A 16,505-nucleotide genomic window follows, 5' to 3' on the forward strand; every position below is an offset into this window, starting at 1 on the left:
ACCTTCACATGTTCACAGGCTGATATTAAGTGGTGCTCTTCAACCAGTATCATGTGCAAAAGTCAATAATGTCAACATTAAAGTTATAAGCAAAACAATAGTACAGAACTTTTCGAGAGATACTCTGCATGTATAATGTAATGGAGAAGATAAATATATCTTAAAATGTGCTGAAGGCACTAAAATTATCCATCAATTCAGAAAACGTAGGCATTCTTTACCTGATCTAAACTACATGGCAAAGTATGTATGTGGACACTTAATATTCTGGTTCTCTACCCATATTATTCCCTCCTGAGTAAAAAAGAACATCAGCTAGTCAAACATAGCCTACACTCACCAATTTCCTGCCGAGTGCTGCACACGCCAACTCCATACTCCTCTAGGACTTTGGCAGCTGCCTTCTGACATGATCCAGTATTCCGTGCAAATCCAAGATAGTTGTAGGAACCCATGTTTATAACACCTTTAATTGTATTCCCTGTGTACCTGTATTTCAACAGCATGACAGTTCATGAAACCCATGAGCGAGTCAAATATTTACATGTGATAATAAACATACTGGTAATACCAAAGGAAGCACCATACATAGGAAATAGAGAGAATGTGGTCTAAATGAAAAGTAGCTCCAACTCACTACCAATAAGTGAAATGAAAGTTAAAATACCAATTTTCACTTATCACTAATGATAAAGAATTAAAAATGGACCATACCCTGTATTGGCCAGGACAGTTTCATATACTGTAGATAAGAATATCAGTTAGGACTTTTTTTTTTGGAAGGCAATTTGGCAGTACTTGTTCATTAAAAGATATACTCTTTGACTCAGCAATGCAATGCCCACACGCATATGAAAGGATATATACATAAAATCCTTTAAGACTCACTATTCAATTGACCATGTCCCTTCCCCGGGCACACAAACCAGTAACATTCCAAATTATGGAAGCTCAGACAGACAAGCCCCTCAAGTGAAGACGACATGGTTCAGAGGCCCAGCCAACCTAAAATGGACCTGAAGTGTGGACAAGAAATAAACTGCTCAGCTTTTTACTTGAGATTTTGGGGGTTTTAACACAGGATGATATAGCCCAAACTGCATGTATACACTATATACACCAATACTGTAGAATACTACAAATAAAGAGCTCTCTGAATATACATAAGGATATTATTGATATGTTAGCAAGTAAAAAACAAGGTGTAATATGATTTCTATAATATGATGCTATTCTTGTAAATCAAAAATTATCTGTGTGTAACCCTAGTAGATACATTATATACATACCTCATGGAAAACATCTGGTAACAAAACATCTGGTAACAATGGTTACCTTGGGGAGCGAGGATTAGTGGGGGAGAGGATGTGCAGAGGGATTGCGGTTAGTTGTCATGGGGGACTTTCCATTTATCTGTATTGTTTGTTTGTTTGTTTTTAAATGACACTGCAATCATGTAATACTAAACAACAAAATAAAATTTTATAAGTATAAAAAGTTTTCTAAACTATTCAATCAATTTAAGTAAAAACACTCCACATATCGTTGAATCATTTGAGAAATCAAAATTTCTAAAAGTAAATTCAGATACTTGACTCTGGTAAGTGGTATAATAGAAAAGACAGTTTTTCTTTGTTTTGTTCTGTTTTAACAGGTCAAAATTTTGTTTTCAACTATAACCCATCATAGTATCAAACTAATAAAAAATGTATTTTAAACATCTCAATAACGAGTAATATGCAAGGAAACTAATCATGTCATACTGTATTTTCAGCTTCTACTGCTGTTTTGACAAAATACTGTCAAATTTGCAATAGAATATTTTCTAAACTCAAAAAAATTCCTTTTCTAATTGTTGTTAGGAAATAAATTTCCCAAACGAGACTCACCTGAATGACCAGTTGTAATCATCAGACTGTCTCTCCATGATGTCCACCCTGGCTCCAGGCACACTACAGATCGGTCGATTCCAGTTGTCTCTAATCCTCATATAGAGGTTCCTTGTATAGAAGTTTTCAAAATCCTGATACAATGACACAAAATCCTGCCAACAAATGGTGAAATGCCATAAATTTAACTGAGTTACTTTTTAAAAATTTACAACTTTCCTTTTCATATTGCAAGAGCACTTGAGAATGAGAGGTCAGTTAGGCTAAATTAACTGATACAAAAAACATTTTGAAAGGCATAAATTCTGTTTACTTTAAACAACTCTTAATCAGGTAAAAGTCACGTAGCTTTGATGATTGACCTATGAGAAATGGTCAAATGCAGAGATAAAGAACTGAACTATAATAAAGCAGGCCTCTAAAAATAAACTTAGTTGTACAATTCTGTCATTAAAGGTTTTCCTTCCTAATAAATTCAAAAAGTCTGCTCTTCTGTCTCCCTACCCCAAGTAAAATACTGATTGGGGAAAATGCCACAAATACCTCTATAATTTCAGTTTCAAACAAGAAAAATAATTTCAAAATTAAGAATTCATTCTTGGCACATTTTTAAGGACAAAAATGAAGCTAATTTAAAAAAAATGATGAAAGCAAGAAACTCTAAGAAGTAGCTTATAGAAAGAGCCCTATCTCTCGTTCCTTTCCTTATATAGTAATTTTTAGAAAAATAAAAAAATATATATATAAAAGATTCTCAAAATGAATTTCCATGACCAAGGACTTAAAAGCCCTTCTTTCCTCCCTGAAATTTTTACTAAAATTAAGACTGTAAAAAATAAAGTCACAGTGGAGCAAAAATGAATGAATTATGCTATGTCCCATGTGGTTTGACCACTGCTTAGAACACACATGACCAGACTATATAGAATCTACTCAAGTCCTGAAGGTAAAGAGTAAAACAAACAAACAAAACTGTACTACAGTTTTACTAGTCAGAAAACCACTCAGGTTATAGCCCTCGGGTCTGGGATTGGTGCCAATCTAAATTAATCTATTAAATAAGCTAATCAAAGATATTCAAAGTTTAAGTCTTATTTTATAAAAGATTTTCATTGTTAAGGCGGCTCTACATGAAACTTTAAAATTAATAACTTCTATGATATTGGACTCTAAAGTGCTTACTAAGTAAGCCTCACAGTAGATAAAATTTCTTTACAAAAGCCCAGCAGAGTTAGAAAGAAGTCTTAGGAATTTGCAGTACCTGATACCATCTCTCTTGCAAATGGTTCTAACATTTACATTTCTTTAGGAGAAAATAACTATAAATGATATGTCTATCACAATTACAAATTTATTACTTAAATAGTATGTGCCTTTTAATAGTCTCCTCTTCCAAAAAGAATATGATGAACGGGGCTTCTGGTCAAGATGAGGAAGTGGGTAAATGCGGTACCGGCACCCTCCCATGACCACATCAAAATTACAACTAAACTACAAAACAACCATCACCGAGAACCACCTGAAATCTAGCTGAACAGAAATCCTATAACTAAGGATATACAGAAGAAGCCATGATGTCACTGTTGAAAAATAAAAAATTCATAAATAAATAAATGTGCTGGACTAGAGCAATGCTGATTGAACAACCAGAAGAAAGGAAGAGTGGAATATGCAAAGGAGAAGTGATAAGCCCAGATGGCTGAGAAGGAAAGAAATGAAATCTAGAGGGCAACTGGCTTGGATCTTCAGGTGGAGGAGAGACTGAGGGTGAGAGCAGAGACTGTCAGCTGCACAGATTTGCTGGTGAAAAGGGAATTCTGGTCAGGGGTAGGGCTGGGGCAGAGCGCACCGGGGCAGTGGAGGACGTGTGCAATACACATGGAGGAGAGGAAAGAGGCTGCCTACGGACAGTAATTCAGAAAATCAGCTCCACCATGGGAGCTCCAGTCTAAAACCAGAAAGCAGGTTTCACATGCCCCATGAGAGGAAAAACTGTTGTTCTCAAATCAGCATGCTAGGCTACACTGGCAATGGGGAGCAATCACTGATGAGCTGTCTGCACAGAAGAGCATCAACCTCAGGGCAAGTAAGTAACTGCATATCCTCAGTATTTTAAAATCTCAACACCACGTAAAAACTTCTTTTAGAAATCTTCCTTTGTTTCTCAACTTTTATTAAGTCACAGACAACATCAAAATGTCCAGACTGCCATGTTTCACATCTGGTATGGACTGAATTGTGAGTGCCCCCTCCCCAAATTCGTATGATAAAGGTCTAACCCCCAATGTGACTATTTGGAGATAGGGCCTTTACAGAGGTAGTTAACGTTAAATGAGACCATAAGGGTGAGGTCCTAATCCAACAAAGTGGCAACCTCATAAGAAGAGGGAGACACCAGAGCTCGCTCACTCTCAGCGCATTTGCACAGCGAGAAGGCACCATCTAGAAAAAGAGAGGCCTCACCAGAAACCAACCCTACTGGCACCTTGATCTTGGACTTCCAGCCTCCAGAACTATGAGAAAATAAATTTCTGTTGTAAAAAAAAAAAAAAAAAAAGCCTGGACGGGCGTGGCTCAACGGTTGAGAGTCAACCTAGGATCCAGGTGGTCGGGGTTCGATTCCCAGTCAGGACACATGCCTGGGTTGCGGGCTCGAACAATGACTCTCTCATCATTGATGTTTCTACTCTCTCTCCCTCTCCTTTCCTCTCTCTGAAATCAATAAAGATATATTAAAAAAAAAAAAAAAAAGATTATGATGAATAAAAATTGGAACAGACACACTGAAATTCTAATTAAGGGCTTTCCTTTATTATTCACCAAGCATTTATTTTTCAAAGGAAAACACAAGAATATCTCCAATCCTTAGCACTGCTTCAATAGGGTAAATAGTCCTAACTCTTTCTCATTTCTTTACAACCTTTCTAAACAATGCACATTAATGTTAAAGGTATTAACTCAAATACTTGAGAGAAATACTCCACCACAAATTTTTATTAGCAAGGGAGAGCAACATTTTTTTGTTTTTTACAATATAATCATCAGAAAAAAACTTAAGAGAGTCTGGCCCTATATACCATCAGGGTTATCAAACCCCAAGACAGAAAAAGGGACACAGACTAGAATGCGGCAGAGCTTTAGATAACCAGTGACAAAGCTGTATGAGGTTAGGAGGGAAGGGATGGGTTCCAATCTCCTAAACAGAGACTGCCAAGGTCAGGGAGCTTCACCTCTCCTTTTCGTTTAATGATAGAAAACAGACTTGCACAGTGAAGAAGTTGTCACCGGGAGGGATGTTAGAGACCAAAAGCAGGTGACAGAAAGGTAGAAGAGAGGATTCCCTTTACCCCCTAGCTAGGTTCCAGGATAGCAGCTTTGACTGCAGTTAAAGTTAGGTAGAGAGAGCTGAAGGGTGGCTGACCAAACTCCCTGCAGCCTGGCAATGAAGTAAGAAAGGAGACAGAAGGGAACAGCTATTTGGGGTTCCAGTTCTAGGCAAGAGGAATGTCTGTTTCCCAAAAAATCTCATACACTTGAAATATTCTAGGACAGGGTTAAGCTAGAGGACTTTCTTTTCATTCATTCAAATACCTTTTACAGAACATAATATATGTTGGATTCTTGGCTCGTTCCCATTCACTGAGTACTTATATGTTCTGCCAAGTGCTTTAAATATATTTTCTCTTAAATATCCCTGCACCCTCTTATAGAAACTATTATTCCCACTGTCAGAAAGGCAAAATGGCTTTCCCAGTTAGGGAACTAGTCAAAAGCAGAGGCAGGAACTGATCCAGGTCTTTTTATTCCAAAGTCTGTGCTCCTAACCCAATGCCACACTGCCCCCCATTCTGTGCTGCTGCTAAATCAATCTGAAATACTCTCTACAGCAGAGGTGGGGAACCTTTTTTCTGCCAAGGGCCATTTGGATATTTATAACATTTCAAGGGCCACACAAAATTATCAACTTAAAATTAGCTATGAGAAAAGCTCCTAGATTTATTGAAGTTTGAGTCCTGCCTATTTTTGCCTTAGAAGGGCCAGAACAATGATACCACCCGCGGGCCAGACATCCCCACCCCACCCCCACCCCCCCGCCGCACAGCAGTCAAAGCACTTTATGACCACTGTGCTATTGGCCTCACATACTTCCGATGTTCTGTTTGTTCAGAACAGCGTGCGTGAGAACGTATGCATGTGTACACACACACAAACTAGAAGGCTAGAAACAGTATTTCCCAGATACCCTAGTGATAGGGTTGTGGATATGGTGTGGATTCTACCAGTGGTAGGCAGAGGCTGCAGTTTTACACCAGTGTAGGGGACAAGCTCTGACTAAGTTTCAAGAGGGCAGCACCAGCAGGATTCAACATTCCTGTCTATATACCAGCTTTGTGGTTGAGGAGTGGCTGTGATGGCAGCAATAGTAGTACTCATGGCAGGACCAGTTTCCTAATTTAGGGTGGCTGCTTAGTTAGGCGAGGCAGGCCCAAGCTTCACTGCTCCAGACCCTCCACAATGTTGTAAGTGCCTAATTCTCTGTTTGCTTGAATAATCTGTGGCGATTTTGGTTTACTGCACTGAAACTTGACTGTTTCAAAAGCACATTCCCGACCGGCCGGGCGTGGCTCAGTGGTTGAGCGTCGACCTAGGATCCAGGCGATCGGGGTTCGATTCCCAGTCAGTGCACATGCCCAGGTTGCGGGCTTGATCAATGACTCTCTCATCATTGATGTTTCTATCTCTCTCTCTCTCTCTCTCTCTCCTCTCCTCTCTCTGAAATCAATAAAGATATATTCAAAAGCACATTCCCAGTGATTATTTTCGGGGAACAAATATTTAATCTGTTATTATCTATATTTTATAGATTAAAAGAAGAAAACTTGCAAAAGTCACAATTCAGTGATATAGCTGAAACTAAGACTCTAGCACTATTCCAAACTAGACCCTACTTCTAATTCCAATAAGAATTCTCAATGCCAGTTCCAACTTACTTTTACTTATTTTAGAGTCTAGGGCACAAATCTCAATATATCAAAGGGCAAAATCTTTCTCAAAAATGAACATTTCAGGCACATAATCACTGCTTTCATGTTTGGATGAAGAGCTTGGAAAACATGCTCAGAAATGTTTCAGTGCCTTCTCAACATCAAAATGATTTAAAGCCCCACCCCCGACCTACTGTGCCTAGTGAAGGGGGAAAAAATGCCAAGGTAAACTAACTCAAGCAGTCAGTACGAAGTCTTTAAAGAACAAATCAGAATCATGAAATAGCTTTGCTTCTTCTATTTAAACTTGGTTCAGTAAAGAAAAAACGGGTGGAATAAACATCTACAAATGAGAGTCTATGGTATTTAGACCTTCAAAGACTTCTTTTAAATGGCATACTTATTTTATTTTATTTATTTATTTTTAAATATATCTTTATTGATTTCAGAGAGAGGAAAGGAGAGGGAGAGAGAGAGAGATAGAAACATCAATGATGAGAGAGTCATTGATCGGCTGCAGCCCGCAACCGGGGCATGTGCCCTGACCGGGAATCGAACCCTGATCGCCTGGATCCTAGGTCGACACTTAACCGCTGAGCCACGCCCGGCCAGGCGGCATACTTATTTTAAAAACCAACATTTTCACCCAGGAAACTGGATATCCATAAGGCAAAATAATAATAATAAAAATAAATTTGATCTAAACCTTACATCTTATGAAGAAAATAACTCAAGATAAATCGAAGTCTTAAATGTAAAATATACAACTATAAGATCTTTAGAAAAACCTTCATAAATTGCTGTCAAAATGTAAAGCGGTGCAACCGCAGTGGAAAATATTTGGTGGTTTCTCAAAAAGGTAAATATATATTTCCATATGTATATTCCAAAAGAATTGAAAACAGATATTTAAACAAGTACACGAATGTTTATAGCAGCACTATTCACAACAGCCAAAAGGTGGTAACAATCCACATGTTCATCAATGGATGGACGAACAAAACATGATATATCCATACAACGGAATAGTATTTGCTCATAAAAAAAGCACTGATACATGCCACAAGGTGGATGAATCTCAAAAATGTAAGTGAAAGAAGCCAGACACAGAAGGTAACTTAGTGTATGATTCTATTTGTATGCAATATCAAGAATAGTTAAAACCATAGAGACACACAGCTGATTAGTGGTTGCCAGGAACCTGGGGAGAGGCTAATGGGGAGTGACTGCTTAATGGGCATGGGTCTCCTTTGCGGGTGATGACATGTTCTGGGGCTAGACAAGGAAATGGTTGCACAACACTGTAAATGTAGTAAATGCCAATGAACTGTATACTTTAAAATGGTTAATTTTAACATAGGTGAATTTTACTCAACAAAAAACAAAAGCAAAAAGGAAACCAAAAAAATTATCTATTAGATAATAATAGATATAATTGAATTAGAAATAATTCAACCTCAAGTTCAATCTATCCATATCTTTCAAAAGCTACTAGAAAAGTTTATTTTCAATGCTCCTCCTTCCATATTAGAGGCTCCAAGCATACATTAAAATAACTTCAACTACTGGGAATTAAGCTGGCAGTCCATAATGTGTAGCATTGTGGTGAATCTCTCAGAATGAGCATAAAGGAAATGAGCAGGAGCATAAGTGGGCTGGCATCAACGATTCAACTAGCTTCTGTACTGTCTATTCCCTGCCACTAAATCACCAGGTATGTAACCAAAACTTGATTTATTTAAGAAATAAATGCACCCTCACTCTCCAACAAAAAGTGTACCCTCTAATGCCGCTAACATCAGTAAAGGGAAAATGAGATGTAAAAAAGTAGTAAAGGTTCTTAGAAAACACAATTTTGGAAATAAAATGTGAATTATCAAATTTAACAATGGTTTGGAGCAATGAGATGTAAAAATTCTCCAATCAATAAATTATCTTTCTCCACAAGAAAATTCAATTAGTAAAAATCTTATATTTAATGTTTTGGCCAGTTTAAAAACACAAACACACACACAAACAACAAAAGGCTCTGCCCATCACAGTTTACTGGAAACTAAATAAGTGCCACAGTAGGAGTAAAATCTGAACATACTTTTTTTTAAAAATTGATTTTTAGAGAGAGGAAAGGAAAGGGAGAGAGAGAAACATTGACTGGCTGCCTCTTCCACACCCCTTACCGGGGGATCAAGCCAGCAACCCAGGCATGGGCCCAGACCGGAAATTGAAGCAGCAACCTTTTGGTGCATGGAATGATGCTCAACCAACTGAGCCACACCAGCCAGGGCAAGCTGAATGTGCTCTTACCTAACTTGTGGTGTAAGGATAAGGCTATCATGAGCAAATCTAGAGTTTCCCAAGTGTCTCTCCAGATAAATTCCAGAGTCTTTTGTACAAAAGGACTAATGTTCCTATGACAAGGGAGCTTTCTCTGAAAAGCTGAGTACTGCTGAAATATTTCAAGACATTTGATGATAATAAACATAATACTGTAAACCAAAGATTGGCTAGAGAAAAGTCCATAACGTTTGAATTTCTATTTTGGCAACATCTTTGCTAGAGAAGGAAATAACTCCATAAGATATACAGAGAAATGGGTGAAACATGACAAAATTGTTTTAAAACTGAAAGAGAATTTTAAAATCCCAAATAATTTCCACCTGAAAACGTGTTTAAATTGGAGTCATCCTATGGTTAAAAAGCATTATATAGCTAGGAGTATTTATTTTATAAACCAACAATGTTGTCTTTACCTCTATTTAATGAAGAAAACTAGGTGAAATAACCTGTAAAAGGTTATTAGACTGGTGACTAAAATCTCTGAACCACAATTAAGAGCTTTCCCTACTACTCATATAAGTCACACTATTGTTTGTTCTTTCCTGTTTTTAATGCTATAGATAGGAAGCCACTTCCTTGCTGTTTCTATGCTATCCACGAAAGCATAAAATGAGATTTCAAGATTAAAGATACTTGTTTTCCCTAGATCTAAAACTGAGTCACCTATGTGTTTGTACGGGCATATGTATTTCACACATACACACATACCCCTGACTGTGGATACATCAAAGGACTCAAAACTTTTTGTTATTATTACCACCAATCACCAGACCATTCATATCTTAAACATTTACTGAATATCTAATATGTGCCAAGCACTCTTCTAGGTATACAGTAGTAAATAAAAAGATAACAATAGATGCTAAACAAGAAAAATGTATAAAATATAAAGTATGTCAGTGAAAAATGCTAATGGAAACAACTCAAACAAGGAAGGAGAATGTAAAATGCTGAAGTCATGCTAAAATTTAGCTAGGGTGGCCAGGGTAGGATAAAGGAGTAAAAGGAAGCAAGACGACTATCCTTGACACTATCTGGAGGAAGAGCTTTCCTGGCAGGCGAAGAGCAAGTACAATCAATGGCAGGAGTGTACCTGCTGTGTTCAAGGAACAGCAGAGGCTAGTGTGGCTGGAGCAGACAAGGGAGGGGTTAAGCCGTAGGAGATGATGTCTGGGTGATCATAGAGGTTGATAAGAAGTAGCTGATTTAGATTTGCTGATGTGTTGCACATGGTATGTGACAGAAAGAAGACTCAAGGATAAGTCCAAGGTTGTTAGCTTAAGTAACTGGCAGATGAGAACTGTCATTCATGGTTAGGGAGCATGTCAGGTCAGTTTCAGACGTGTAAAGTTTGAGATGCTTATGTGGAGATGTCAAGTGGGCAGCTAGATAGAAGGTCTAGAGTGCGATGAGTTGGTCAGTACCAGAGATATAAATCTGGAAGTTATCAGCAGACGGAAGGTACTGAAAGCCGTGGCAATGGATGAAATCACCAAGGGAATGAGTACAGATGCTGCACCCACTTCAGCATTTAGAAGTAGGGCAGATGAGGAGGATCCAGCAAGAGAGAATGAGAGCCAACATCTAGAAAGACAGAAGGAAAACCAGGCAAGTGTAACATCCTAGAAACCAAGGGAACAAAATGCTTCCAGGGGAGAGAGGCTGATACTGTGTCAAATGCAGCAGGTAGGCCCAAACAAGGTAAAGACGGAGAAAGGGCTTCTAACTCCCATGCTATGGGGAATGATCTAGGAGAGAAGGACACCGGCACAAAGCTGACACCCCAGAACCCTAACGTCGAACGGGATGTGGAGTAAACAGGAGCAGGCTGCTGGCAGTCATTTCTAACAAGCTGTACAACTGCACGCCAGATTTAAGTATAAATCACTTTTTTACCTTTTCAGTTACTTACTACCAAAGCTGTCATGGCATTTTCTTTTTTTCCTTTTATAATTTTTCATTTGGGTTTTTTTTTTTTTAGAGAGAGTAGGAGGGCGTGGGGGGGGAGAGAGAGAAACACTGATGTGAGAGAGACACATTGATTGGTTGGGGATTAAATCTGCAACCGAGGTAAGTGCCCTTGACCGGAATCGAACCCGAGACCCTTTAGTCTGAGGCCAACACTCTAACCACTGAGAAAACCAGCCAGGGCTGTCATGGTATTTTCAAAATGCTTTAGTGAGAACCATAAATATAAACAAAATATAGCTTAATATCTTCAACATGGTTTCTTAAACTGGGATCTAAGAACTTATGGATAGTCTCAGGGACCCATGAATTCATAGATCATTTTTAACTTTATTTTTTTCATTTTGATAAGCATTTTAAAATCAGTTTACCAGTTTAACACCCCAACAGTACTCAATTTAAACTGAGAATGACTTAGAATAGCAGACAGTTCTTTAAACTTATACATTCTCAGTTAATAGTAAAAAACAGTTCCAAAGTGCTGAATAAAAAGCAAAGCTGAATATAGAAAGAAAAGCCTAAAGATGCAAAAGACAAAAAATGCCTTGCTGAAAAAAGCTACACTGTTGCTCCAAACAAAAAAGCCCAGTAGGTGACAGGGAAACTTGTAAAGCTAGTGATTTCACCAGTGCAAAAAAGTAAAGTTGTAAGGTACTACAAAATTCTCTTAAAATGTTTATTTTGGATATAGCTTCTCGCCAGTGAGAAATCCCTAGATTAAATAAAAATAGATTGCTCTATACAATGGAATATGATTCACCAATAAAAAGCAATGAATTACTGAAATACACTATGACATGGATTAACCTCAAAAACACTATGCCAAGTCAAAGAAGCCAGATAAGAAAGATCACACATTGTATGTCCCATTTATATGAAAAGTCTAAAGACAGAAAGTAAATTAGTGGTGGGAGGAAAAAGAAGGAGTGACTACTAATGGGTATGGGGTTTCTTTTTCAGATGATAAAAATTTTATAAAAATTAGATTATGGTGCCAGCTGCACACGTCTGTAAAAACCACTGAATTGTACATTTTAAACAGGTGATCTTTACGGTATGTATATTACATCTCAATAAAGCTGTTAAAGAAAAAAGATGACCGCTGGTCTGGGCTCACATATCACAAAACAATGGAAAATTGATACTCTTTTTATTTATTTAATATGTCTTTATTGATTTCAGAGAGAGGGAGGGAGAGAGGGAGGGAGAAGGGGAGAGAGAGATAGAAACATCAATGATGAGAGAGTCATTGATCGGCTGCCTCCTGCACACCCCCGCCTGGGGATCAAGCCCGAAACCCGGGCATGTGCCTTGACCAGGAATCGAACCGTGATCTCCTGGATCATAGGTTGATGCTAAATTGCCGAGCCATACTGGCCAGGAAGTAATACTCTTTTTAAATCCACAAAACTAAAAAGACAAACCAAATGATAATCCCCAGCTTACTACATCAGGCAACTGTACTATATTACTAGTTTCCAAAGATACTGCTAAAATGACAACTATCAAAATATTCTTAGTAAGCTACTTTTTGAAGGAGATCAAAAATAAAATCCTTCCAGGAATCCTATGAATATAATATCAATCAATTTCTTCCTTTTGAACCTTGAAAATCAAACATATCAGGATGTGGACATATAATGTCCCTTCTCACTATCCTATCCCTTCCAATTCTTTAATATCTGATCATGAACAAACTGGAGAGGCAAAATGTTAGTTTGAAGTTTAGTAAGTGTGTGGTAACTTCTTACCACAATTTACTCCTTAGGCTTCTAGGTATTTCTTATCTATTAGAACATTTTCATTAATTCAAGCTTTTACTTTATCACATACACATTTCTGGAATACTAGCTTCATCTCACATAAAAAAGAAATAAACCACAGACTGGTAAAAACAACATTCTCATCCAAAACAGGACTATTAATAGAGAATAAAGCAGCAAAGAATCTCAAAAATGTTATGCAATGTATATGAAATACAACAAAATCATGAGAACTCATCTTTTTTTTTTAATATAAAAAATGTATCTTTATTGATTTCAGAGAGAGGAAGGGAGAGGGAGAGAGAGAGATAGAAACATCAATGATGAGAGAGTCACTGATCTGCTGCCTCCTGCACACCCCTAACTGGGGATCGTTCCTGCAGCCCAGGCATGTGTCCTGACTGGAAATCGAATGGAGATCTAGATCCTAGATCAATGCTCAACCACTGAGCCACGCTCAGCTGGGCAGAACTCATCTTTATTAGTAAGACAGTGTGATTCAGTTCTACCCAAAGCAACATACTAAGAGCTAGCATAAGTAGTTAAACTGGGCCCTCCTTTGCAACAGGATGAGGAAGAAAATAAGGCTGTGGCTATGGAAACCTCTCGCTCAGTGAAATAAGGAAGTGGCAACGTGATATTTGCATCTCATGAAGCCAAGCAAGCGCTTTCCCTCACCTCTTTCCAGTGTTAATACTAAAATTTGCCTATCCCTGGACTACATTTAATCCAGAATCAGAAAACAAGATCTACCATAAGGCTAGGTCTACCATAATTCCTCTTTCCCTTTAAAAGTAATCAAGGAGCCCAACCAGTGTGGCCCAGCGGCTGAGCACCAACCTATGATCCAGGAAGGAGATCACAGTTTGATTCCTGGTCAGAGCACATGCCAGGGTTGAGGGCTTGATCCCCAGGAGGGGATGCAGGAGGCAGCCGATCGATGACTCTCTCTCATCATTAATGTTTCTCTCTCTCCCTCTCTCTTAAATGAATTTTTTTTGATAAAAAGATTAATCAAAGATATTTTAAATTTGTTCTGGTTTTCAATGCTGAAAATTAGTTTGGCCAACAGGGTCAAGTTCTGAATGCAGGGCTTTGCTTGAATTAGGAATTCAAAAAAAATACCTTTCTAAAGAAATTAACTTGTAGGCATTTCAGAGCAATGAATAAGATGGCTAACTTGTGGGGCAGGGAAGGGTGCAGAATGGTTGAGAAGACAAAGAATGCCTGGACCTTGAGTTCTCCCAGGGCCAGGATCTTCAATCTACACACTGATTGGCTTTGGCTTCCTAGTTACAGAGAGATCCTTTTCCTCTCCCATGTTTCTGGATGCCCTATGTGACCATAGTCCATTTCCAGTGTTTACTGGATCCTCTCTCAGTGGTGACCTTGCTGCCATTTCATCTGCCCTTCTCCAATACCCCACAAAAGTGAGATGTATGAAGGACAAAAAGAATCTAATTTCTGATTCCCTTCTCTATTCTGGTACACTCCCTGGGCTGCAGGACAACCTCTCCATACTTCACACGCCAAGAACAAGTTTCTTTTTCATAAAACTGGGCATTTTCACCCTAACTTTATTTATTTTTGAGAAAAGGTAATATATGTATATTGTATAAAACTCTAGACACGCAAAGGAGTATACAGAGAAAAATGAAGTGAATTAGTCAAACCTCGGTTCTTGAACGTCTCCCAGTTTGAACAATTCGATTCTCAACCCAAAAACCCTTTCATGCTGATACCTGTATGATCAGTCATGCATCTCTCAGGCGACAGAGCAGTTTACTGCTAAACCTAACGTTAACATCTCAGGAAATTGTGCTGTGAATATTTTGTGGGGTTTTTTTTGCTTTTGTTGCTGCTTATTATTATTAAATATTCATCTCATTTTCTTTTTGTTAAATTTTCATTTACATTCCATGTCCTTTTTGTTTTTAAAATGTTTATTTATAGATTAAAGAGTACACAAAACATGTACTGTATATAAGAAAGGTTAAAACAGGGAATCATTTTGGTGTCTGGAATGGATTAATTCAATTTACATTATTTCAAATGGGGAAAAAAGGATTTGGTTTCTGAACAGCCTTCCAGAACGAATTAAGTTTGAGAACTGAGGTTCCACTTGTAGGTCCTCCTCCCCAGAGAGAACATTATCACTTCTATTTACCATTACTAACACAAGACTGTTTTCTATAAACAGAGTAGTTCAGCCACATTCTGCTTTAGGGCTTGTTTGGGGAGAGAAACTGATCTGTGAACCAGACATTTATATGTAATGTGTCTATGAGAAAACACATCATGAGTGCTAAAGAACAAAATCTTTTCAGATGACTGTGGACACAACCTGGGATACAGAACGGTATTGTGAACAGAAAGAACATGGCTTTTGGCTCTTCGCCCACCCGTGTCTGCATACCAGCTTCAAAACTAGGCATTTTAAGAAACATTACTTAACTTGTGAATTTTAACTTTCTTACCCATAAAATAGGAATAGGTTCATGTGATGATTAAATAAAAAATGTTAAATGCTACCCTGGCCGGTGTTGCTCAGTGCTGAGAGCACCATCCCATGTACCAAAGGGTTTCTTCAGGTTCGATTACCAGTCAGGGCACACATATACCCAGGTTGTGGGTTCGATGCCAGTCAGAGCACATCCAAGAGGCAACCGATCGATGCTTCTCTGTCTGTCTCTCTGTCTGTCTGTCTCTCTCTCTTCCCCTACCTCTCCTTCTTCCTTCTTCTCTCTCTAGAATCAATGAAAAAAAAGCACATCCTTGGGTGAGTATTTAAAAAGAAAAGTTAAATGCTTTAGTTTCTCCATGCCTTTAACCTTGTTTTCAACTTTCTTTGTAGAGTATTTTCATTTAACTGAATCTGGAATATTTTTATTTTTATTTTTTTTTAATATAGCTTTATTGATTTCAGAGAGAGGAAAGGAGAGGGAGAGAGAGACAGACAGAAACATCAATGATGAGTCAGTGGGGATCGAGCCCGTAGCTCGGGCATGTGCTCTGACTGGGAATCGAACCTCGATCTCCTGGATCCTAGGTCGATGCTCAACCGCTGAGCTACGCCCGGCTGGGCTGGAATATTTTTATTTTAATGTGTACCAAAATACCTAAAGAGAAAACTAAGTGAAAATACCAAGATTTCTATAAAAGGCTTCCATTCACAGAATTAAAGACTAACAATTACCTTTTGTTCTTCTCTTTCTGTTGCATAGTGACATTTTTCAATTCTCCAATGCCTCAAGAAGTCTCGAAGGTACCCAAAGAGGGTGAGTACACCATACCCCACATAAGTAAGCACAGCGACCAACATTGGTGTTTCTTCAAAAGCTTCGTTAAATGGTCTTTTATACAGTCCTCCATTTTGTGTAACATGATGGATCTGAAAGGGAGATTTAAAATGTTTATTTCAATCACACTGAGAAAGAGATTTCTCCTTAAAAACCTAAGTAGTCTTTACAGATTTGTATAACTATACCTTCAGAATTCTCTAAGTAATATTTAAAAAGAAACCTGCTAAGATCTAAGCAGGGCATAATTTTTTCAACAGAAGT

The 16,505-nt window shown here is 38.1% G+C and overlaps 1 protein-coding gene across 1 annotated transcript in view; it reads right to left on the minus strand.

The window, feature by feature from the left end:
* SPTLC2 (serine palmitoyltransferase long chain base subunit 2) overlaps window positions 1-16,505 on the minus strand; it is a 95,007-nt gene that overhangs the window by 56,684 nt on the left and 21,818 nt on the right. Inside the window, exons 2-4 of the mRNA XM_081147682.1 lie at window positions 16,139-16,333; window positions 1,890-2,044; window positions 341-489 (exon numbers count right to left, since the gene is read on the minus strand). Coding sequence (XP_081003808.1) covers window positions 341-489; window positions 1,890-2,044; window positions 16,139-16,333 — 499 coding nt within the window. The remainder of the gene's footprint in view (window positions 1-340; window positions 490-1,889; window positions 2,045-16,138; window positions 16,334-16,505) is intronic.

Source organism: Miniopterus schreibersii, assembly GCF_964146895.1.
Source record: "Miniopterus schreibersii genome assembly, chromosome: 1".
In the NCBI taxonomy this organism is placed as follows: Eukaryota; Metazoa; Chordata; class Mammalia; order Chiroptera; family Miniopteridae; genus Miniopterus; species Miniopterus schreibersii.